Source organism: Halichoeres trimaculatus, unplaced genomic scaffold, assembly GCF_033239565.1.
Source record: "Halichoeres trimaculatus isolate MK-OKI-2021-1 unplaced genomic scaffold, fHalTri1.1 fHalTri1_scaffold_20, whole genome shotgun sequence".
In the NCBI taxonomy this organism is placed as follows: domain Eukaryota; kingdom Metazoa; phylum Chordata; class Actinopteri; order Labriformes; family Labridae; genus Halichoeres; species Halichoeres trimaculatus.
The window spans coordinates 16,570,127-16,593,968 of record NW_027437198.1 but is presented as its reverse complement, the minus strand read 5'-3'; the positions used below and the strand labels follow the sequence as shown (position 1 = coordinate 16,593,968).

The 23,842-nt window shown below is 39.5% G+C and overlaps 1 protein-coding gene and 1 pseudogene across 2 annotated transcripts; one reads left to right on the top strand and one right to left on the bottom strand.

Annotated features, from left to right (window-relative positions):
- Positions 1-9,148: 9,148 nt before the first annotated feature.
- On the top strand, positions 9,149-10,608 carry LOC141809783 (ras-related protein Rap-2a pseudogene; annotated as a pseudogene).
- A 2,040-nt stretch (positions 10,609-12,648) lies between these two features.
- Positions 12,649-23,242, bottom strand: prpsap2 (phosphoribosyl pyrophosphate synthetase-associated protein 2). Of its 2 annotated transcripts, XM_074696414.1 has the most exons (11): positions 22,813-23,242; positions 22,485-22,537; positions 21,592-21,658; positions 21,317-21,489; positions 20,158-20,273; positions 19,994-20,049; positions 19,475-19,620; positions 18,642-18,683; positions 16,545-16,615; positions 16,089-16,235; positions 12,649-15,038 (listed from the first exon to the last, which is right to left on the bottom strand). In XM_074696414.1, exons 1-11 carry the CDS (start codon positions 22,893-22,895, stop codon positions 14,880-14,882), a joined length of 1,113 nt encoding a protein of 370 aa, XP_074552515.1. In that variant the 5' UTR covers positions 22,896-23,242; the 3' UTR covers positions 12,649-14,879. The 2 variants fall into 2 exon arrangements, with proteins under 2 accessions (XP_074552515.1, XP_074552516.1); XM_074696415.1 differs by lacking the exon at positions 18,642-18,683 and having other exon boundaries at positions 22,813-23,241.
- Between the last annotated feature and the right edge of the window lie 600 nt (positions 23,243-23,842).

Below are 23,842 nucleotides of genomic sequence, written 5' to 3'. Positions count from 1 at the left end.
ATAGATAGATAGATAGATAGATAGATAGATAGAAAGACAGATCGACATTTGGAGGAATGATCGATCGATGGACACCTAGATGGATCAATGAGATGGTGTCTGGGTGGATGGATGGATGGATGGATGGATGGATGGACAGAGTAGATAGATAGATAGATAGATAGATAGATAGATAGATAGATAGATAGATAGATAGATAGATAGATAGATAGATAGATAGATAGATAGATAGATAGATAGATAGATAGATAGATAGACATTTAAAGGAATGATCAATGGACACCTAGATGGATCAACGAGATGGTGTTTGTATGGATGGATGGTTCCGTAAGTTTTGGCTGTTTTAATCACTTCAGTATGTTCAATGTTTGGGCTTGTTGTGTATTGTTCATGCTGTATGTTAAAGATTACCAGTATTTATAATTCTCCAGCTTATGTAATTGAGCTTTACTGTTGCCAAGGTGACACCTGTAAGGATGTAGATAAAGATAAGTACATTTTTAAAAATCATCTTTGTTGCATCACAGTTCAACTCTTCAAACTTTCAAACTCCGTGGGTGCACATATAGTGAAGGAAATTAATCAAAAGCCTGAGTAAAAAAAAGCAGTTGTACTAACTGTCTTGGAAAAAAAAATAACACTGCTTGTTCTCTCCCTTTTTTGTGCTAAAGTAGAAAACATCACTGAGGTTGTTAAAAGCCTCAAGTTATCTGTTGTGCTTGAAGACTGAGTAAACCTTGAGGGAAGCCTTGACAGCTACATTGCAAACACGGGGCCTTGATAACAAATATAAGAATGTTTTTTCTTTTCTTGCAGAGCACAGAATGTACTGGGAGATGTTAACAATACAGATATTTCTGAAACAATTATCTTCAGAACCCCATCATTCTTATTACCTAACATACCCTGAAGAAGTGTATTGCATAAGTCAATAGGTGACCCTAGTGGGTGGGTAATTAATTCACTTTGTTTTAACTTTTTCAGCAGTGTTTTGCCCTTTACATAATATGTAATCAGACTTAACAGGTTATCAAGGACGAGCCACAGACAGCAAGAACTTTCCCCAAGATGAAGGGACCTTTCGAGGAACTCTCTGCAATAATATTATCAAACACCAAGTGCCAGATGATACATTTTTGAATGAGTCATGTTAAAAAACTTGAAAAGTACAGTGTTGGTGTTATTTTCCATTATAGCATCAGCAGGAAGCAAGAAGACACTGTGTCAGCTTAACTACGGTAAGCGAGAATGTACAAAATAGCATGGGCCTGAACCTGCAAATGATTCCAACACCTTTGCACAGCAACACAGACATCAGTGGAAATAATTTCAAACCTGGTGAAAGAGCTATCTCCTCGCCTACCTCTGGTTAAAGAAGGGTACTAACTGCCTCTATACGCATAAAATAAATATCCAATACACTTCTAATGTACGCAAAAAAAACAACAGGTATTTGAAGACATTATTTAAAAAGTGACTAAGAGAGCTAGCCTTGGCCTGATAAACCTTGGAGTTATTAGAACACTATGTTACTAGAGGTGGACGGATATGGATTTTTTGGGGCCGATACCAGTACCGATTATTAGTAAGCAAGGAGGCCGATAACCAATATTTGTAGTCGAAATTCATTTGCAGTCAAAGTGAAAATATTGGCATAAAAAATTTTGAACAATACAAACTCCAGCACTTAACTGCAATCAAACGCCTACAAGCATATGTTTATTAAACAGCTCCCATGCTTAGCAGCATGTTTTATAAAGTTAAATGAAAACTTAAAAAAATAAATAACTTAAGTTTTCGCCAGTAAATAAAGTTTTCCAAAAATTTTATGTAATTGCAATAAAACTGGACAGAATTGAGTTTGTGCTGTCTTTTACAGGTACATAATGCAGTTGAAATAATTTTCTGTTAGGTTTTACATGACTGATTTTAAATGGCCATCTAGGGCCTCCATAGTGTAGACAGGGAGAAAGTCTGTGCTGAGAAGCAACAGAGCCAAAACAACACAGTTTTGAGAGGGTTTAATATTAGCCGTCGGATTAAAAAAAAAGGTCAATGCCGATATGCCCCAAAATGCAAAATATCAGCCCAAATAATTAGCCGAGCCGAGATTCAGTCTAACCCTATTTGTTACACTCTCAAGCCACCTGGTCACACAACAGGTAGCCTACAACATAGTTCAATAAAGAGCCGCCTGTATGCTAACCACAGAAAGCATTAAGGGTTTAGAAATCCAGCAGATAAATATCTAATCACAGCTGCCAAAGAATTACTCCAGGGGCTCCACTCACCAGTTCCAAGGACATACATTCCTACATTTCCCATCAGCTGGCTGATTTTTGAGCATCTTTAATGTATATATTATCACGTTGCTTGCCTCAAGCCGCTTGGTTTGTGCCTCAGCTACTTTCTCTTCACCCACACACTGGACCGCTCACTTACTGCCACAACAGGTCTTTAATGAACCAATAGTGAAATGACTTCACAAAGCATTCATCATTCATCAAGGTCTGTTCCACTTCCACCTGTAAACCAAATTTTACTTGAAATCATTCCAGTTTTCCATTCATTTTTATTCTGCCAAATGCGTTTTGTTAAACAGCTGCTATTAGGAGCACCCTGACGGCCTGATTTATGCAGAGTATCACTCATGTAACCTGCCTACAGGTGTTTTTCTCTGCTGAGATGGAGATATGGAGACAGTGCTGAGTCTTATTCCCTGCTGAGATGGAGTGGGGCATATGAATCAATACACCGACAGCACTGTCCATTTCAAAATCAGAATACGGTATATGAATATGAGCGACACTTGCATCCTGATACTCAGGAAAGCCAGGGACATATAAAAGCATAACTGTGATTTCAAGTCAGGGTGGCCCAATTGTCTTCCAAACAGATCAGAGAGAGCAGAATCCCTCTTAACACACTTTACACCACAGAAAAAACAGATAATCAAAACTTTTTTCATGTTTTTTGTTGAAAGTCATCATTGTGTGTGTACCCCACAAGGCATCAACCGTCAAGGCTAATCGTCACGTAACCGCAGTCTGTAGGATGTGTGACACCTACAAACAAGCAGGCCATGACCCGAAATGGAACACTTGAGGCAAAAGTTGTTTTTGTAAACTTCTCAGGGGTAAATGTGAGCATAATTTGAGAATATAAAACTGGGTCAACTTTTTTTTTTTCCAACAACGCCATCTTAAGCTCCAAGAAACATACCCTGAGCAATAATCCATGCTTCTTATTATCACGATTTCACATGTGTTGCTTGGAGTCGTGCTGATATTCGTTGAATAAATCTGTAATTTTGAAATTCGATTCCATCTTCCGCCCTCTGGGTCTCCAACCAAGACTCAATAACAGCGCAATAATGTTCAGTCACTGTGGAGGAACAGAAACACCCGGCTAAAGAATCATATTTATTTACACAGATTATGAAAGCAGAGGTGAGCTGCAGAGCAGCAGCTGTAGTCTTGTTTAATAAGGTTAATAAGGAGAGTCTTTACTACATCACAGCTCACACTGAGGAAACTGAGACAGCAGCACAGAACTGTCAAAGAAAGCAGTGACACAATAAAAAGCAATGTTCCAATTAAAAATTGTGCAGGCTGCAGACTGCCTCCTGACGCCTCTGACAACATTTAAAAGGAGGCCTGGGAATCTGTAGGGCTGCAATAATGAGCACACTGCAGGTCTGTAGGAAGCTTGCTTTGGACTCAGGTTTCAGATCTCTGAGGGGTTGGTTCTGGTACTGGGCTCTTCTGCTACAAAATGTGCCGAGTCCGGATCTCAAAATTGATCAGGATTGATTATACACTGCACCTCCGACAACACTCAAAGCCAATCATGGGTAAGAATTTTAGGGGTGGCCAATTAGACTTCAAGGAGGGCCCAAGCAGCCCTTGGTCATCCCTCTGGACACGCCCCTGTTTCTGAACAAATTAGACCTGAAAGCAGAAAATGAAGAAGCAACAACTACAGGATATTTCACATTTTGCCATCATAATAAACTGTTATCTACGATCTCATTTGACATTCTAATATTGAGATGCAGCACAAAGAGTGTCTAACCTGTAAATATCCTGTATTGACCTGACATTTGTATATAAAGCACTGAATCAGATTGGCTTTAATTCATTCAAATTTGAAATGTATATCAGTCACAAATCCATAATCCAGCTATCCATTCTCAAAACATAAAATGATCCACTTGCACGTACTCCATCATGTTTTCATTTTCTCTAGCAGCAAGTCTCTGTGCAGACCCCTGATTTCAGGCTTCAAGGCTACTCTTCAGTTAGTCAATAAATTGGAAGTTTGTTTATTACACAGCTGCTGGCCTGGGAGGAGAGCTGAAGCACAACCCATTCCTGCAGATTCATTTCTAAGAGGATTAAAAGAACAGGAAGGGAATAACAACCAAAAATCTCAGACACAAAATGAGAGTTTTATGCTCAAGCAGGTGAAGCTTTTCAAGCATGGCATCATGCCCTTTCAGAGAAAGAAAGCAGCCTCTACTGCAGCAAGATGTACTGAAACCAGTCATCACTGCTGCTGCTGTTTCAACCATCACGGCACATCTCGTTATCCAGGACATGATGTTCCAGAGGACGATGTCAAAGGACCTGGATCCATCAAAGTTAAGGAGGGAGGAGATTTAAAATCATGCTTGTGAAAACAGCCTATGCTGCCATTCAGCCCAAAGTCACAAAGCCACCAGAAGAAAAGGACGGATTAAGAGCAAGGGCGGGATTCAGTGGGCTGCTGTCAGCTGGTTTTTCTGTGCTGTTTGGTGAATTACGGAGGAATTAATGTGTGTGTTACTGATAAAGAAATAAATGACAACAAACTGAAAAATAACTGAACATTAGGATGAAAAAAGTGACTGAGGTATTCACAACAAGGGATAGGTACCTTTCACATTTGAAACTAAATGGTACTGATGCCCAGTACCTGGCAATCTGTTTCAGTACTCAATGGCTCCAATTTCCGGTACTTTTGTGTGTGTTTATGTGGTAATAAATATAAATTTGTTCAATAATAAAATCCAAAATTTTTCAATTTAACTTAATTTATTTCTCAATGTCTCAATAAATATAAATGTGTTTTAAAAAAGTCCAAGAGGTTTTTCAATTTAAAATAAAACTTGCAATGCTGTGTTAATGTCCAGTATGGAAAATCGCCAACTCTTCCAGACACTGACAGTCACAAGGATGTGTTGAGGTATGAAAAAATGGTACCATTTGATTTTCTGTGAATTGGTTCTTGGTACTACTGACAGAATTTGGTCGGTACGTAATCACTGTTCTCAACACAGCCTGAAATTTAAGAAAACTGTGCGATAAATACAACATGCTAGCCACAAGATCTTCATGGCATTAGTCCCAGATTGGAATGATGAGGTCATTCCATAAGGGCCTCCTTAATTAATGGTTTTAAGACACGTTAAGGGGTGGGCCTCAAACACCAATGTCTGCCCGAAGCTCTGTCCACAACAGGCCAATCAAAGGGAAGGGGGCATATGGAGCTGGTAGCCTTAAAGAGACAGATATTAAAATGAAGTGTTTCAGACAGAGGCTGAAATAAGCGTGAGAATTTTTTTTTCTAAGACTGTAAAACATGTACAGCTAACATGATATTACCAGATGGGCAGTATAAAGCTTAAGACAAAAGCACAATACCTCCTCTTTAAATTAATAAGACCATCCATTCAATTGAAAGAATAACTCAAGGCAGAAACTGCTGTGGCTCTCGAAATGTATATACATGTATATGTATATGTATATGTATATGTATATGTATATGTATATGTATATGTATATGTGGTGTCCAAATCATCTGGTTCTTCATGTGTGAATTATTTGGAACAAGCTGTTCTTTCTCTTATTCTGCTCAGTGAAAACCAATCTAATAGGATTAATAGCCTGCTGAGGCGCCCTGCCTCTACTCCATGGGCAAACAGAGTGTGCAGATCCTGTGTCTGTTCAGACTTCATCTCACTCTCCACTGGAGTGCACAGTCCTTAAACTGCTCACTTAGCTGAGCTGTAAAGATCAAATGACTTTACAGCATGGTGCCATGTTTCTGGGTCAGGCTTTATAACAGCCTGTAGTGCATCTGTGTACGCTCATACCAAACAAGTTCACCCTTATATTTCTTACTCTAACAAAAATCAGTTTCTCAAGTTTAAACCAAACCACACCTAAAACTACAGTCACATTTTAAACAAATCTGGGATGCTGTGCAGAGCATTTATAAAAACAGAAATGACCATAACAGTATGCCTTGGACTCTGGAGCGGAACACGTTAAGTTGCGTCAGGATAATTTAATAAAGCCTGCAGGATTCTCTCTCTTAGATTACTCCGCTGGCCTTTAAAAGTTTGTCAAACATACAGTCACTTTATGTTTCATTAAGCTTCTGAGGAAAACATTTATCTCAGTCACACTTTGAGAATCAAATGTCGCGACTAGAAACACACATACACCCTGCTGAGTCAACACAAACCAACCTTGAGTACATTCAATATGTGTAACTTGTGTGACTATTATCACGCAACATCTCCTGAAACTGAATTACTCATGGTGCTCTTGTCTTTCTGGGCAAATCTTACAACAGGCCCCTGTTAGAATTAAGCCTAAAAAAGAAAAACACCCCCTCTTTGAAGTAGACCAAACAGCTCTGGCCTGGATTCTAGTGTCTTTCAGCTTCAATTTTGGTTTTGGTTTGGCAATTGCAATTTAAAACCTGTGCAGATCCAGAGCCTCTAAAATTATGTCCACCAAGGTCTGTCCTTCCTTCTCTCCCTGAAAAGGCTTTAAAAACTGCTGCGGCACCTCACTTTCACAATCTTGTATTGAGTCACATTTGTATTCACAGATTGCACAGCTAACCTCAAGTGGCCAGAACAAATCAATCCTAGAAGCTCGGGAAAGCCTTGTTATTTTGTTCTAAAAGTTCTCTTTGTCCTGACTTGAGAGAAAACCGCTCTCGCTACTGGCTGTCTATCTCCTGGGTTTAATAAAGAGATGAACCTGAGAGGAGAGGTGAACTGCTCGGGGGGCTCTCAGCTTTAGTTTTTGTCCCCAGAGAGGAGAAAGAGAGCAAGGGGTCAGTGTGTCCTGAGTTAATATTCTAGAAGTGCAACACAAAACAGAAAGATTAGAAGAGATTTATCACTTTACAGAAGGCAGATTTTTACTTTGAAAAACAGTGTTGTTAAGTTATGTGCATAAGAAACAACAGAAGGTCATAGACCAAAAGGATACTGGCACATAAGTGGTCCTACACTGCAAAAAAAACAGAATCTTATAAAGTGTTTTTGTCTTATTTTTAGTAGAAAATTCTTTTTAGACTTAATACGAGCCACTTTCCCCTGACTAGATCACTAAAATGTCTCGTTTCAAGTCATTTAAAAACAAAAATGAGGTCTGCCTTGCTTGTAACAGGTTCAAAAAATCTGCCAATGGAACAAGGATAAAATTACTTAAATTAATTCCAAGCAAATTTTCTAGTAAATTTCTCTTGTCCCATTGGCAGATTTTTTGAACTTGTTACAAGCAAGGCAGACCTCATTTTTGTCTTTAAATGACTTGAAACAAGACATTTTTCTGGACGGATAAGTTTAATGTGGCTCATATCAAGTGCAATGAGACTATTTTTACTGTAAATAAGACAAAAACACTTGATAAGATTTCAGTTTTTTGCAGTGTAACTTTGCAAGACATAAACCACATGATGCAAATTTGAAAAGTTTTCTCAGGTCTGCCATCGGGAGGACGAGGTCCTATTCAAACTGCTCTGTATGCTTCAGATTTCCTTCATTCAATGATGTTTTAACAACAAACTATAAAAAAAACTATGGATAGAAATCCTGCGGCACGATTAGAAGCAGCTCTAGACTTTGGAACTGTGCCCCGAAAAAACAAGTATGGTGACCCTCTCATCCATTGAGAATTTTCAACACTGCTGTTAACAAAGCTGTAATCAGAAGTGCCGCCCCAGCTCGATTGTGATTGGTCAGTGATTAAGACAGGACATAAATAAACACAGCAGGTTGAAACAGTTTGATGAAGAGAGCTGATCAGACAACTCTGATCTGATTGAATGTTGTTGGATCGTTTCTCCTTCATGTGCCAAAACCCAGCAGTGGAAGTAGAGTCTATAAAAGGAGACAAATTCAGAGAGAACTTTGGTTCTGCAGCTCCATAATTTAGTTATACACCTGGGCGAACACGAGGCTTTTTGTTTGAATCTCGTGCTGCTTGGATTCTGAAATATTCTGACAGAGATATGCTTTCAATTAGCCAAATTGGCTGACAAGTCCATCACAGTCCATGAGCAGCTTTTTTTTAAATGAACAAGAGCTCCAGTAAGGTGCCTTTGACACCCTTTCAGCTTATAGTAATGGGTTCATTGGTATCATAGCAACAAGTCGACAAACAGACCACGTGCAAGGTCTGATAATGATAACGGTAATGTCATATTACTTTTAAATTATCTGAATGAATGCAGATCATTAAGCCAGCCTCTGAATGCGAACACTAACGGGCTGCTGACGTTCAACACGTGATGACACGGTCGCTTGTTTGGCATTAGGAGATTTGATACAGCATGTTCTGAGTATAACATAAATACTCCTTCATTAAGTCACCGTAATGGGAACAGCAGAGAACAGAGCGTGTGTTGCTGCCTCTGTGACATGTGAGCAGAGCATCACAGAGATGCTGAGGACGCCTCATTCGTCACAGGAGTTCCTTGAAAAACATTTATAATGCTCTATTCAGAAGAAGAAGAAGAAATAAAGATGCAACAACAAAAAAGAGATGGAAACAAGCGTACTGTTTTAATATGTAAAATTAAATATTTAACATTACTGAAATTCTGTGTTTCTTCAGTTCAAAGCAAACCATTTCTTCTGCAGGAAACAGACGAGAAAGTCTGAGATGCAGGTTTATAAGAGATGATTTTTCTACCACCTTTCTCCGTCTCTCACTTTATTTATTTTGCTTTTCTCCGTGAGCATCTCCTGCAAGTTCTAAGAGACACAGCCTGCTCCTGATTGGCTGAGCACCAGAGGGGGCAGATACTGTGGTATACATAAATACAGAGAGCAGCCTGACAGGCATCCTCACACGCTGTGGCAGCCAGCTCCATCACTGATAGTGAAACAGCTCCGCTGAGTGGAGGAAACTTTGACAGAGAAGAAAAAGAAGAAGAGTGTTTGGAGAAGAGCAGCAGAATGTCCTTTGAAGTGACAGAGAAGACGGAGGTGCGTCTGGTGTTTCTAGGAGCAGCTGGAGTTGGGAAGACAGCTCTAATCCAGCGCTTCCTCAAAGACACGTTTGAGCCCAAACACCGGCGCACAGTAGAGGAGCTCCACAGGAAGGAGTTCAAGGTTGGAGGTGTCAAAGTCACCATCAATATCATGGACACCAGCGGCAGCTACTCCTTCCCTGCCATGCGTAAACTCTCCATCCAGAATAGCGATGCCTTTGCCTTGGTCTACGCAGTAGACGACCCTGAGTCCCTGGAGGCAGTGAAGAGTCTGCGTGACGAGATCATGGAAGTCAAAGAGGACAAGTACACACCTATTGTAGTGATAGGAAACAAGATAGACCGCCACAACGAGCGCCAGGTGACCAGTGAGGACGTGCTGTCTCAGCTAGAACTCGACTGGAACAACAGCTTCCTGGAGTCATCAGCAAAAGATAACGTGAACGTGTTGGAGGCATTCAAAGAGCTGCTGCAGCAGGCCAAACTGCCCAGCTGGCTGAGCCCAGCGCTGTGCCGAAGACGGGAAACTCTGCCCGAAGAGAGCAACAAGAGGTTGATTATGAACAAGAACAACAACTGCCTCATCTCGTAATGATGAGGGGAGAAAAAGAGACTGAAAGCTGCAGGAAATGAGACTGAAAGAGCTGCAGCAGAGTAGAATAAAGAGTCATGGTCAAAGGTGTCAAAACTGTACATTCCTCTTTAGGCTTAAAAAGCATCAGACACAAAGACGGACTCAGTGGACACAGCAAGATATGGTGAATGTAAAAAGAAGAAAAAAAACTCTGACCATGCTGTGGTGGCTTCATGTACAAACTTTTATTCCTGTATGTGATGCCAGATGTAAGAAAATGTGCAATTACTGTGAAGTGATGAAACATTCTGTTTATGTAAGATTGGATAATTGACAGAATTTTTTTCTTTTACACTATCAACATTTAAAGCTCAATGGTTTCCTTGCAGTACGTCATAAACATGTAAAATATAATGCTGCCAGATGTGAACTTAACCCTGGATGTCACTCTCTGTTTTGTTTATCAAATCCATTTTTTCAGTGAAGTTTGCTGACGAGATTAAAAAATTCTCTTCATCCCTAGAAAAAAAATGTTGTCTTTTTTGCCAAAAAAATGTCTGCACTATTACTACTTCTTTTATTTCAGTAAAAAATCTTTTCTATGGGTTTGATGTCCTAGATTTTTCAGGTACAGGTTCATTGTGTTCTTTCTTTTCTTTAGACTGTGGTTTAGCTCTGCAAGTTATGTAAGTTAACTGTAAGTTAAATAAAGTGGCTCTGCAGCCTGCTCAAACATCCTGTCTGTGTCTCACTCAACTGTTTGTAATAACTCTGAAGACTGAGGCGCTGATAATGAAGTGAATCATCCTGACAGAATAAAGAGTAAGGTTTAACCAATGGTTTCTTGTTTTTGGTTTGTGTTGTGCTGCCCCCTGGTGGTCGTCCTTCAGTGACAGACATCAGTGTTGAAATGGACATGAAGCAGGAATGAATCAAAATGAACTTGTGCTTTGTTTGTCATCTAGAAGCAGAAAGAGTGATTAATGACCTCACTATCACTGCTAATATTGCAGTTACTACAGAAAATCAGCGTTACCTTTGGTCACCAATTTTTGTGAGCCTGTCTGGTTTTTAAATTGTTTATATCTCATCTTTGTGAAAGGAGTTTTTCCTAAACTTAAAATGATCACTGTAAATATTGTGAGGTTAGCTGTGGAGTACCACAAAGGTCAACTGAAGGACAGTTACTTTTAATTTTTTGTACATGTACATTATTAATTTCTTCACTGTTATCACACTGGACCACATATGATTGGTACCAAAGATGTCATATAAATGAAAATTGATTGGTTAATATAAAATTAAAAGCTTATTTAATACACCAAATGCATAGTTTCAGATTTATAAAATGCTACTTAAATGTTTTGATATGCAAAATGTGGACGAGTATAATAATACTATAAATGTGCTTACTTTCACTTCGTTTTTGGTGCCCCCTTGTGGACAAAGCATCACAATCTCCCCTTGCTGATTTTGACCTAAACATGTGCAACCATTGTTTTCTTTTAATCCTGGTTTCTGTTCTCAAAAAGCTGAAGTTTTGCCTCATGTGGTTTTTTTTTTTGTTTGTTTGTTTTTTAACAGGCAGTGCATCACTTACCCTGTGTCTCCGGTGTCAGCGGGTTACAAATTTATCAATTCATCTTAACTGTTAATTTTCTCTAGCAGCAGTCTAGGGCATTATTAACAAAGAGAACATCTCTGTTTTGCAGTTGATTTCACTTGTGTTGGTGAAAACCAGAAAGTGTAATAAAAGTTGATTTGAAACATGTATAAACATGAATTTTGTATCTGAGCCTAGAAAACAATGCTCCTTTTGTTGTTCATTATGTTATTGCTTAAAGTAAAATGTGAAAGCTGCACCTGACACATGAACTGTTATTAAACTGTTAAAGGCCAAACAGACCCAGAGAGAGGAAAAGGTGCGCTTCCTCTTTCCAAAACCGTTCAGAGTAAAGGTGCTTTTTGTGTTCCCCAGAACATCAGGAGGAAGTGACCTGTGATTGTTACATCTCTGCTACTTCTTTGAGTCACATTAAAACCCACAGCTGACGACAAGCGAGTCCTTTCAGGCGCAGGGAAGAGGACGAACCTTTTCTAAACTCAGGTGCGGACTTCACATCATGTTCAGGTTGCAGAACAGCTTTAAAGAATGAGAACAATTCAGAGCTCAGAGGCTGAAAGGAGCTGTTTGGCAGCTGAAGACTTTTATTTTTGTGTGTGTCTGTGCTCCTGGACTTGGTCAAAGCTCCTCAGAGTTATTTAGAGACCTGAGAAGTTTGGAACAAGTACAGGATCTCTGGCGGTCTCTGCATTATTTTGTTGTAATATTTTTTTCTGTTTTGAATTTTTAAGGGACAAGTTTAACTGAAGACAATTTATTGAGTGTCGCAGACATAAGGATTTAATATCACAGTGCTGGTTTTTATGTTTTGAAATGTAACATTTTTAACATATTGTTCTGAAACACTTGTCAGAAATCTTTATTTTCATCTTTTAATAGGGGTTGTTCTGTCTTTTGTCATTCTAAGTTTGTTTTGAATGGTTTCCATGTCAAGACTAATTAAAACAAGATCAGATGATTCAGTCAAAACTGTGTTAGGGTTTTACAGTTTTTATCAAATTAGAACAGAGTATCTGGGGGTCTTGTGGTTTGAATAGAGAAATTTCTGCTCTGAATAGGATTTTAGTTCCATCTTAATGTTGATAAACTAAAGCAGAAACAATTTATTCAGACAGCAGAGTAAAATAATGTTCCTTAATGTCGTTCTTTGTTTCATAGAAAAAGGCACAAAAAGAGGCAACAGTTTTATTTTCATACACATTGACAAAGAGCGAGACAGAAAGATCACATCCTCAACAAAGAGACGAGGCAGGGGAAGAGAAGTAACGTCAGGAAACACACTGATGGGGAAGAGAGGGCCAGGGGACGGCATTCGATACACAACCTCTAAACCTGTGCCGACTCGACAGCAACACACAGGGAGGAATCCCGCAGTGGAACAAGACGACAGAGTCTAATGAACAGAGCTCCTCATGGATGGAAGACATTCTCCACAAACAGTTTTCAACATAATAAGAAAAAAAACAACGTACAACAAATAATAACTGTGCATTGGCTTTTTCAGTGAGTCAGTATCCCTGAGCAAAAGGCTCAATCAGCATAGACGTAAACTTCCCCTGGAACAACACTCAGGTGTTGAACTCAGAGAGCAAAAACAGGGTTTCAAAAGAGAGGCCTCACAAACTGTAGACTAATGTTAAAACCATGGTAGTGTTTTTCACTTGCTTTAGCCAATCTACAAAAATGAGCACAACAGTACTGCTGCTCTGTTTAGCATACGCTGCGTCTTCTGTCCATGCAGCCATTAACCAGCTTAAAACAAGCTTTTCACAGAAAGAACAACACACAGATCAACAGGGTCTGCTTACATGGTGCATTTAGATGCTGGTAAACTACTCAGGTTTGAAGCACAGCATGCAGTGCCATTCAACTTGAGTTCAAACTTGGAGATGGGAAAATCAGGCAGCTCTGAGAGCAGACTGAGAACTTGGCTGCCGTTAAACATTTTTCAGTTGTTCAAGAAGAATATGGCAAGAATACTTCACACACAGGCAAATAAAATCACTTCAGGAGATTCAGTCACTAGATCTGATTGGTGTTCAGCGTTTCCCACCCATGGATGGTACCAGGAGGAACTGAGTGTTGAAAATTGCAGTTCCTTGAGCGTCCACTTGAGGCTTGTGGCAGAAATACCAGAAACCACATACACACCCATTCATAAAAGCTTTTCTTTACAGCATAAATAATATAATGAGTGAAAGATTTCATAATCAAAGCTTTGCTGTTTGGGCGTGCTGGGAGGAAATTTTAACTTAAGATCAGACACACACACAGAAAAGAGAGAAGGTAGGAGGCAGGACATGACACGACCAATGTGTGTCAGCAAGTGGACTGCATTTATATAACGCTCATTCATGTCTTCAAACCACATGAAGCATTTTAATATCACAGCTGTTTTGTAAAGCAGCCATTGGTTTCAACTAATCCCATCACACACCACTGCCCAAGCACACGTCAACATGTGGGTGACCAACTCTACAGGTCCAGAGTCACTCTGTGGGAAACACTGTTGATGATTTGAGGGCTATAACCAGATACAGGTTTTCAAGTTATTGATAATATTATCTTAAAATATGTGCGCTATAACCTCACAGTGACCATCAGCTGTTCAAATATACTGTACTGTACTTTTAGTGTTAATAATATGAACAAACTGCTGGTCTATTTTGTTAAAGGTGCAATACAATGTTTGTTTCATTTGAAATGTTAAATATATTAAGACTTGCAGTGAAAGTTGCAGAGCTTTCCTAAATGCTTTGTCTCTGTTTTAAACCGAGTAAACTGATGCTCTGAGCATGATGAATAAAGTACTTATGTTTCAGCAAGAATCTCAGTATCAAAAGAAAACAATATCAAATAAGAGTTAAACTACCATTTTGGCTGGAAAATACATTATTTCCTTCAAGACCCACTCAGATCAGATGTTAAACTTTCAAGGGTCAACATTCAAAAAACACTTAAGAAAAATCAAGTTTGGGCATCAAAATGCAGGAGTGTGTCCGCTCTCCAGTCTGAGGTCAACACATCCCATAATATACACGCAAGCATCACAGCCACCATAATGGTTGGTAATGCAAACAGTCTTTAACTCAGGACTTTTTTTTTTTGAGGTTTAGTCCTTTGGTACGAGAGTCGTGACATTAAGGTTGGAAATAGTCAAGACTTTGAAATGTGGCTGAACGCACCAAAGTTCACTTGTTTGCTGTTAAATGAACTTTTCTAAGAAAGAAAAGGCTTCACTTTTTCAAACTCTAGTGTTTAAATAAGTGTGAGTAACTCTGAAAATTTCTTTGAACATGTTGGAATATGATGTTGGCGTGTTTCCACAGCACTGGGATAAAGCGCACTGGCCCTAAGCTGCTCTTATACCAACCTCAGCCCTCACTCTCACTGTCACTCCCTCTAGTCGTCCGTGGTGATGTTGCGGAACAGGTAAGCCATGGACTCTCCGTTGTGGATGCGGCGAATAGCCTCGGCAAGAATCATGCTGACATCCACGGTCTTGATTTTGGGACACTGGAGCTTCTGGACTTCATGGGGGACGGTGTTTGTTACCACCACCTGAAAAGTCCAACCAACACAGAAGTGAGGGTTAGATTTGAATCCCATAATTTGAATTTTGATTATAAGTTACTGTCTCTTCATTGAAGCTGTTGAATAAAAATGATTGAGGAAACGTTAACCAAACTTTGTTTTGCACCTGAGTGTGCTGAGACATTTCTGAAGCTGTAAACCCTGAACTGTGAACAGGAAACTGTCAGTTCTGCACAGTCAACACGAAGCATCCCTTTAAAATCACGCTCTTGAAGTTAATGCTTTGTCAAATTGGTGCACCCTTCCTTGCATGAAATACCTCTGTCACACATGTTGCACTTTGATGTGCCGTTCTTTTTTTCCGTGAAGCTTGGACAAACTTTTAATTGCTTGCTGCAGGTATTGTTACCTCAGCACAGCAGGTCCCTGAAGATAAGAGCAATTTATGTGGACTGCAAAATTCTCATGAAGACTTATTCCCAGACAGATTTATGTTGCCATCAGAAACCGAAAAGCAGAACTGAATCCATGACTTTTAGAATATTAGGCTAAAACTGGTACCAAGTCTGTTGACAATTCTGCAATTTCATTACTTAAGACAAAGCTGTGAAGCAACACTTCCTGGGACCTTTAACAGCTCACAGGTAAATTAAACGATGGACAGATCACAAAAACTTTGATTCAAATACAATTTAAAAATCTGTATGCTGACAACTACTAATCAGCAACTTCTTAATTAGGATTTATTTGAAAGGATCTCACTGAAGTGACAAGAAAAACATTCAAAGATCAAATAAATCCTTAGTTTTAACTTCTCTGTGTGCTTTTCAAAGCTCTAAGGAACTGAAAAATGAAACCAGAAGTTTAGAGAATCACAACTAAATTCTAATTTCCTGCTTTTAGAAATTCAGTTGAAAACCCCTATTGAGCAGGAGGAAGCTTTGCTTCTTAGTTTAGTGTTCATACAGAAGAAACTCTGGATTTTTATCAGGTATAATGCCACAGAAAGTTTATTAACCAGATGTCACATTAACTGATGAATCTTAATATTAACAACAGTAAGTCTGGTTCCCTCACCACGTCGATGGCAGACTCCTCTATGAGACGGGGGGCATCAGCAGACAATAAGCCGTGTGTCGCCATGATGTAAATCTTATAAGCACCTCTCTCCTTAAGGATTTCTGCAGCTGCAACAAAGTCTCCCACATCATCAATGATGTCGTCCTGTAAGAGAGAAAAATAAAGGTGGAGCTTAAAATCAGCCTCTCTTTCTGTCTGGGTGGTGTATGTGAGACCAATGCAGTTATGGATCCAAAGATCAGGAGAAAAAAAAAAAGGTCACATTCTGAGCTGCTGCAGACACAGACATGACATTCTTGTGCAAAATGATATTAATTACCCTTCAAAAGATGCAGCATCTTCTTTTTCTTTCTATTTTTTTATATATTTAACAATTGTGACAGAGAAATGAGCCAAACAGCTCATAATAAAAGCTCAAACATCACCTACATGAGTGTGCTCATTGTATCTTACCACAATGATTGCAATCCTCCCTCCCACGTCTCCGACCACAGTAATCGGAGGTTTCTCCTTGGCCATCATCACTGCAAAGGAAAGTAGACTCAGTGACCTGTGAGAGCACTTTCAGGAGGAAACATGATCTACATTTCACCTGATTCAAACAGTAGATTGGGTAAAATGGGTTGAGAAAAAGTTCTGCAATTTAGGCAAATCTGCAGGTCGAATTATAAGGTTGTTATTCAACAGTGAACATTATTTGAAGGAATTCTGTTAGAGTGAAATGATGCAGTTTAAAAAAAAATGGGCATCAAAAGTTGACTTTCCCCCCATTGTACCCCAACTACCCCTGGGAGATTAAACTCAAATGCCAAACTTGGTAGAGCACATGCCATGCAAAGAAATCAAACCACAGGGTGTTTTCTGCCCAGGATACCCAATCAGAATCAAAAACTGCCGGGACACACACGACCTCAGGCCCTCAGGCAACGTGGCAGCAGTCTGCATATGAACCAATATGCACCAGAACCAGATCAGATTTCACACAACAGGGACGAAAAAAAGGCCGACAAGCACTGATGAGGGTTTTCTTCACACACACTTGCCAATGTTCTGTGGTCAGTTATCGGTCGAACATCATTGCTGCTGACGACTACATTTACATGCACGAAATAACCCAGCTGCAGTTTTCTATGAAACATTTCATAAAGCTGTTTTCACTTACTTTTATAACGTCAAACAGAAGTAACCTTTCAGAATAAAAGCATGCTCATTGTCAAAACTGCAAATTAAGTCACTTGAGACATTGTTACAAGAATGTGACTAAGCTCCGCCACCATCTCGCCTTTGCTTTAACCCTTTTCATCCGCAAGGATATAACACAGGAATCATGGAAACTTGATGTTTCAGAGCATCAGGTGTAGACGCAGCAGTCACGCACTAAGACCTGTTACACCTCTATCTCTGTTGGCAGATCAGCCCCAGATCAACTTTAATCTACCATAACATCTCCTAAGTCAGAGTCCCGACTCAAGTGTTGCTACAACCAAAACTCAGAGTGACATGATGTAAATTCAAGTACTGAAGTCAGACTTTCAATCAAATCCTGTAGAGTAGATTTGAAATGCATGTTTTGTTACTTGGTTGGACCAAAAACAGCTTCAGTGTTGTTGTGCATGTAAATGTAGTCATTTGAAAGGGTATAAGGAAACAATCAACTGGTAAAAACAATCAGCCAGCCAAGCTGATTGTGGAGGAAAGAAGTCAAAAGCAGCAGAGAAGAGGAGGAGCATGCCTTGCAGAACACTTTGCTGAATACCGCGAGTGTCACGGCATCAGAGCACCTGAGAGAGTGGCATTCAGACTTTAACCACGACAGCAGGAAGCCATGATGTTAGCTCATCTAAACTGTGACTTAATCTCAACTCTAACCTGAGAAATGTTTGGTCAGATATCTTGGAGTTCATTAAAACTCAACTATTTTTCCTGGGAGCTTCAAAAAGAAAGTGTAGAAAATAAAAACAAAATCTAAACCTTTGATTTTAAGTTGCTCAAGTTAGACGCACCAATCATTCCGTCTTCATGTTAGATTCCACAAGCATGCTTTGTATTCATAACATGCAGTTATGACCAAATGTTAATCAGGTTCTAAAGAGCAGGTTTCATCAGGTGCACCATGTGTTGATTGGCAAGATGAGTCCAGATGCTGAACTGAAAAATGTTTGGCATGGTTCTGGTTTGATTATGGATTTCAAATAAAATCAGAACACAACGAAACAAAAAGGTTTGGACATCTTGGAGAACTATCCGTCTGGAATCTTAGAAAAGGAGCAGAAAACACAAGAGCTGCGTGTTTCAAGTCAAACATGCCGTGCAAGTAACTGCATTAACCACTGAGAGAGTTAGAGCTTATTGGTGGGAAAAGTCTATGCAAATTTAAGGAAACTAAGAATGCCGTATGTGTATTTTTCACCAGCTTCCTCTCCTGAATCCAGACTAGATTTTTCACAAGATGCAACACAAACCCGTCATTTCTCTCATGCATGGATTGAGGAGCCATTTGAAAAAAGAATCATTTAATAGTCAGGTGTGAGTTTATGTTTACGGTCGTACTTGGAAGCTCTATGCCAGGGAACGGAGCTTGTTGTTTGCCTGCTATTACCAACAAATAAACACCACGTTAACACAAATGCACAAATATTTGACATGACAAAAACACATGATGCCAAGACTTGAAAAATCCTCTTGCTAAGTTAAGAATCAGAAGTAAAAAGTTGACTGGATGGACTGGATAACATCTTTTTTGGGGTTCTTTTAAAGAGGATTTTTTAAGTCAAGGGTGAGACCAGAAACACAAGTCAAAATAGGATTATCTTTACTAAATAATAAAGTGAATACTGGACGCAGATACTTTGGAGTCATTTGCCAATGACACAATTATTTTCTCTTTAAATGGTCTTACCAGAGTTAACACTGAAAGTACGTTGAACACTAGATGCCAGAGTCATGTTAGAATGTATCAGCAAAAAAAGATTTAAAACTCAAAGATATGAGCGTTAACCACGCCACTCTTTGTCAGTGAGGAGTTGCAGTTTGTGGAGGATGCAGCGAGAGTAGAGGTATCTGTTGAATTAAAACATGCAGTGACACAAAATCCACGTCTTGGAAAATGGTGGATGGCATGAGTGAGAAACAGCAGAATCCTCCAATCCATACAAGTCGGCACAAAGAAGAGCTGTGTTAGGCTGTGGGCAGGGGTTACACCGTGAATGCAGTGAAAAGAGTTAAAGTAGCAGAAATCATAAAAGGAACTTCTTGCGTGTTTTGACCATGATGTGACAGAGAAAAAGCAACAAAGACATGTGGTCAGACGGGTTTAAATCTGCTCCGACAAATCTGCAAAGAAAATGTGAAAAAGCTGGGTGACAGAGTGCATTCTTTCTTACACGGCAGCTCCAGGCCGGTGTGTCCTGTCGTGTTGCGTACGCAGGGTGGGGAGTGTCGCCCGTCAGCCATGTCAGACTCTGAACACTGAGCCTCGCCATGAATCACAGCCAGACCTAAACGCAGACGCTCTGCATACGACTGAGCCCTGCAAGAAAAAAAGAGATAGCTCATCAATGACTTGTTTCATCACTATTTGAATGTTTGTTTTTTTCTGTGAGCTTCTACACCTGTTTATCACTTTGACTGACACCCATCCCACTGCTGGGTTTTAGGCCTCAAAAATAACTCCTTTATACAGAAAGAGTCAGCCTTTGTGCAGACAATCTTGTTTGCTCTTGTGGCTCATAAAGAAAGATAAATGTTAAATTGAGCGTTTTAGAAGCAGCTAAAAATTCCTCAAAGGAGCTTCAATGGGAAAAAGAAGAAGTGGATTTATATCACACTTTTTTAATATAGATAAACAAAGAAAAAAAACTTCAAAAAGGAAGTAGATAAGGTGATTTATGTCCATCAGTTACCTCTTAGCTGCAGCAGGAGACTTTGCTACAATAACAGCGTTTCTATAATCAGGAATCTGGTAAGAAGAAGAAGAAGAAGAAACACACATGGTCATTTCCCCAAAACCATGACTGATTAATTTCACTTAAACACAAAGAAGAAGACAATTAAATTTAAGGATTACCTCTTCCTGAATGTACTGAATCAAGAAAGGAGAGGCCCGCAAGTTATCCACAGGAAAGCTGAAGAAGCCCTGGATCTCCTTTTGATGCAGATCCATGGTGATGATGTGTGTTAACCCTTTGAAGTGAAACAGAAACAAGTGAGCAAACACGACATCAATGCATCTCTTCATTTAACAACAAAGAGTTCAGGAAGTAGATAAGATTGAGATTAAGTAAAGATAAGATTTTGCTGATCCCCAGGCGGGAACTGTTTTGTTGCAGCATGTTGCAGTGAAATACAGTAAACAGCATAATACACTGAGATAACTTTGACATTAGGTGAGTAAGAATTAAATAAAGTATAACAAACCAGTACAGACTGTACAAATGTAACATATCAACAATATAATAACTAAAAATATTTAAAAAGAAGAATAAATATGAATTTGAATTAGGATGTGTGTACAAGAGGCAAAAGATACAGATACTTTTAAGTAACCTGGGTGAGTTAAGTATATTAAAGGATAAGTTCAGTTTATACAGCTTTTACATTGTTTATAGAATGAAGTAGAACACAATACTCACCCAGAAGACTTTCCTTATCCAAGCAGTGCTTCGGGAAATATTTAGATCCAAAATCGTGCAGTGGACGACCGTATAATGGGATCCGTCGGGGCATAGACAGCGCCGCTCCTAAAACTACATTAATCGTCCAAAAACTTGTGTTCTTCACCAATATTCCATCATGGTCCGCTCCGCGTTAGTCCTCTGCCACAGTCCGTGTCACTCCAGACAGCTCTGTGTAGCTGTATTGACCTCTGAACTGACGAAGACTTTGTTTACGTTTGTCCCTCAAAGAAAGGAGTCAGCTCTCCAGAAAGTACTGCGCATGTGCATGCACTGCAACAGAGGACTATCTCGGAGCGGACCATGATGGAATATTGGTGAAAAACATGAGTTTTTGGACGATTAATGCAGTTTTAGGAGCGGCGCTGTCTATGCCCTGATGGATCCCATTATACGGACGTCCGCTGCACGATTTTGGATCTAAATATCTCCCGAAGCACTGCTTGGATCAGGAAAACCTTCTGGGTGAGTATTTTATTCTACTTCATACTGTAAACAATGTAAAAGCTGTATAAACTGAACTTATCCTTTAACTACATTTGTTTTCCTCACCTGCTCGTGCTAACATTGAAGCTAACAACTTGCACACTATGGATCCCCTCTTCCTCATCTTGCACTGTTTGCTGTAAGGAAAGTAAGGAATGACCCCAATGATGTTCTTCGCACAAGATGTTTTGAGGGCGTAGGCCATCACCAGCAGCTCCATGATGGCTGTGTTCACATCCCTGGATTTTAAACAGATGAATCAGTAGGACATGTCATTGTCACACATGTTGAATCGTAATATTGTAATAAATGTAGAAATAAACTGTGATGTTTGTGATCACCGTGGTATGGTCTGGATAATGAAGATAGTTTGTCCACGAACTGATTCTTTCACATCCACTCTGGTTTCTGTTAGTAAGGGAATATATTTCATCACTTTAGCAAAGCAGCATCTTATATCCTTTTCACACATTATCAGTAACTGTACACCTTCACGGTCCACACACCCAATGCCTTTAAATATTTTTTCTGGACTTGTCAGGTGAACATGGATCATTTAAAGTTTAATAAAAATTCTATTTTCTTTTAACCAAAAAATGGCTCATAAATCATTGCTTAAATTCCAGTTTTTGCACTGTATAACATCTCAAGCTACACAGACACATTTCCATGAAGTGGATACAGAACACATGATGTGCTCATCACCATTTCCACAGAGTCACAATGCTTCAAATATCCTCACAGCTAAAACTCATAACTTTTGACTCAACCATTAAAAGGCTGAACACCACCAGAGTCTGAGCCTGGAGTGTAATCTTGGATTCAAGCCAGGATTTCTAAAACAGCAACCCTTAAGTTTTTTTTTTCCCAGGAATAAAATGGCAGACGCCTCAATGTTTAGAAACACTGAGCCTGTGGCATGTCAAAAATCCACCGAAGCATGCACAAGAGCTATAACATACACTCCCTGTCTTCCTGCTGTCTTGCAAATTTACCTCTTCAACCTTCCTCAGACTTATTTCTTCCCATGTGTCTTCCCTCAATCTTTCTAGCTAACCCAAAAGTCACAAAGAACTGACAGAAAGTATCTGAAGAACACACGCAGCTCCACCTAAATTCATGGATGACTTTATTGTGCCTCCTCACATCTCAATAAATGAAATCACATTAAATTTCACAACCTCAATACAAACTCCAATCAGGTATATTTCAACAGTTATAATGTTTTCCTTACCTCTGTTAGATTCCTGGAAGACCACAGACTTCCCCAGTTCAACCCCCAGCCGCCTGAGGAAAAAGAAGCACAAAACACGAGAAGAAATGTGACCAAATGTGACACTTGCACTAAATTTAAACAAAGACAGGAATACAATTTTATATATTTTATCATTCAGGCTTTCTTTTAAAAAGATGTCATAAGACTCGATATTGCTAGAAATAAATAGAGCATGATAATTCATCCCAGGATACCATCCATATGTTATCTGACGCAGTCTTTCATTTACAAAGACCGCTGCCAAGCCGTCAGTTAGTCATAAAAATGAGACACCAGTCAAACTTACTCTGTTATTTTCTTGGCTAATTCCGTGCATGCTGCTGAGGAGTTTGCAGAAAAAACGCGGTATCCACTCTTGGCAACGTTCATCCTATTTCTGGAGTCGGTTTATTGAAAATACGCGGACAGGTGTGACACTTTTATCGGCTTAATACCGCGTTTGCTGTAGATTTTCACCTCGTGACGTAGTAGTCGGTTTGAACCAGCTAGCTCCCTGGCTAGCCTGCTAGGTGAGCTACTTGAGGGAAAATATGCTCAGTGTGCTACATAAACTGAACTAGAGCATACATGTGAGGTAAACGTTAATGTTACAGTATCTATTTAGCTCGTTCTTCAGGTTGACTCCGGACGGATGGCTGACACCTGTCCTGTAGGTAGCACTGCAGTAAAATAACTGTTCACGGCTTACTTCTTCTTCTTTGGTGTTCATTGTTTGCTGACATGCTATTTCAGAGCATTACCACCACCAACTGGACAAGAAGTGAAAAGAGACCGAGAGGTAAAATAGTCGGACAGATGGCTTGTCGTACTGAAATACATCAGTTATATGCTTGAAAATTAAGCGAAACATGTTGAAAATTGTAGATTTTTATGCTTAAAGCCCAAAAGAGAATTTTGGGGGGGTTTTTTTGTTTTTTTTTTGTTTTTTTTTTAAATAAAACTGGTGCCCCTTAAATAGGGGCTGAATGAAGGGGTGGCCATGAATCCAGAGGAACATGCACATCCGTTCACACTGAGGCGGCTACCTCTGGTCAAAAAACATGAGGCAGCTCAGAGAGCAGACTGAGAACTTGGCATTTTTTAGCTGTTAAAGAAGAATATGGCAAGAATATTTCACACACAGGCAGATAAAATCACTTCAGGGGATTCAGTCACTAGATCTGATTGGTGTTCATTGTTTCTCACCCATGGATGATACCTGTGAGGAACTGAGTGTTTAAAACTGCAGTTCCTTGAGTGTCCACTTGAGGCTGGTGGCAGAAGTACCAGAAACCACATACATACCCATTCATAAAAGCTTTTCTTTACAGCATAAA

Coding starts and splice junctions, on each gene's coding strand:
- prpsap2 (XM_074696414.1), bottom strand. CDS start 22,895: ATGAACGTTGCCAAGAGTGGATACCGCGTTTTTTCTGCAAACTCCTCA. Junction 22,538..22,812: donor TTAGCCAAGAAAATAACAGA/GTAAGTTTGACT, acceptor CTTTTTCCTCAG/GCGGCTGGGGGTTGAACTGG. Junction 21,659..22,484: donor CTTCCAGGAATCTAACAGAG/GTAAGGAAAACA, acceptor CCTTACTAACAG/AAACCAGAGTGGATGTGAAA.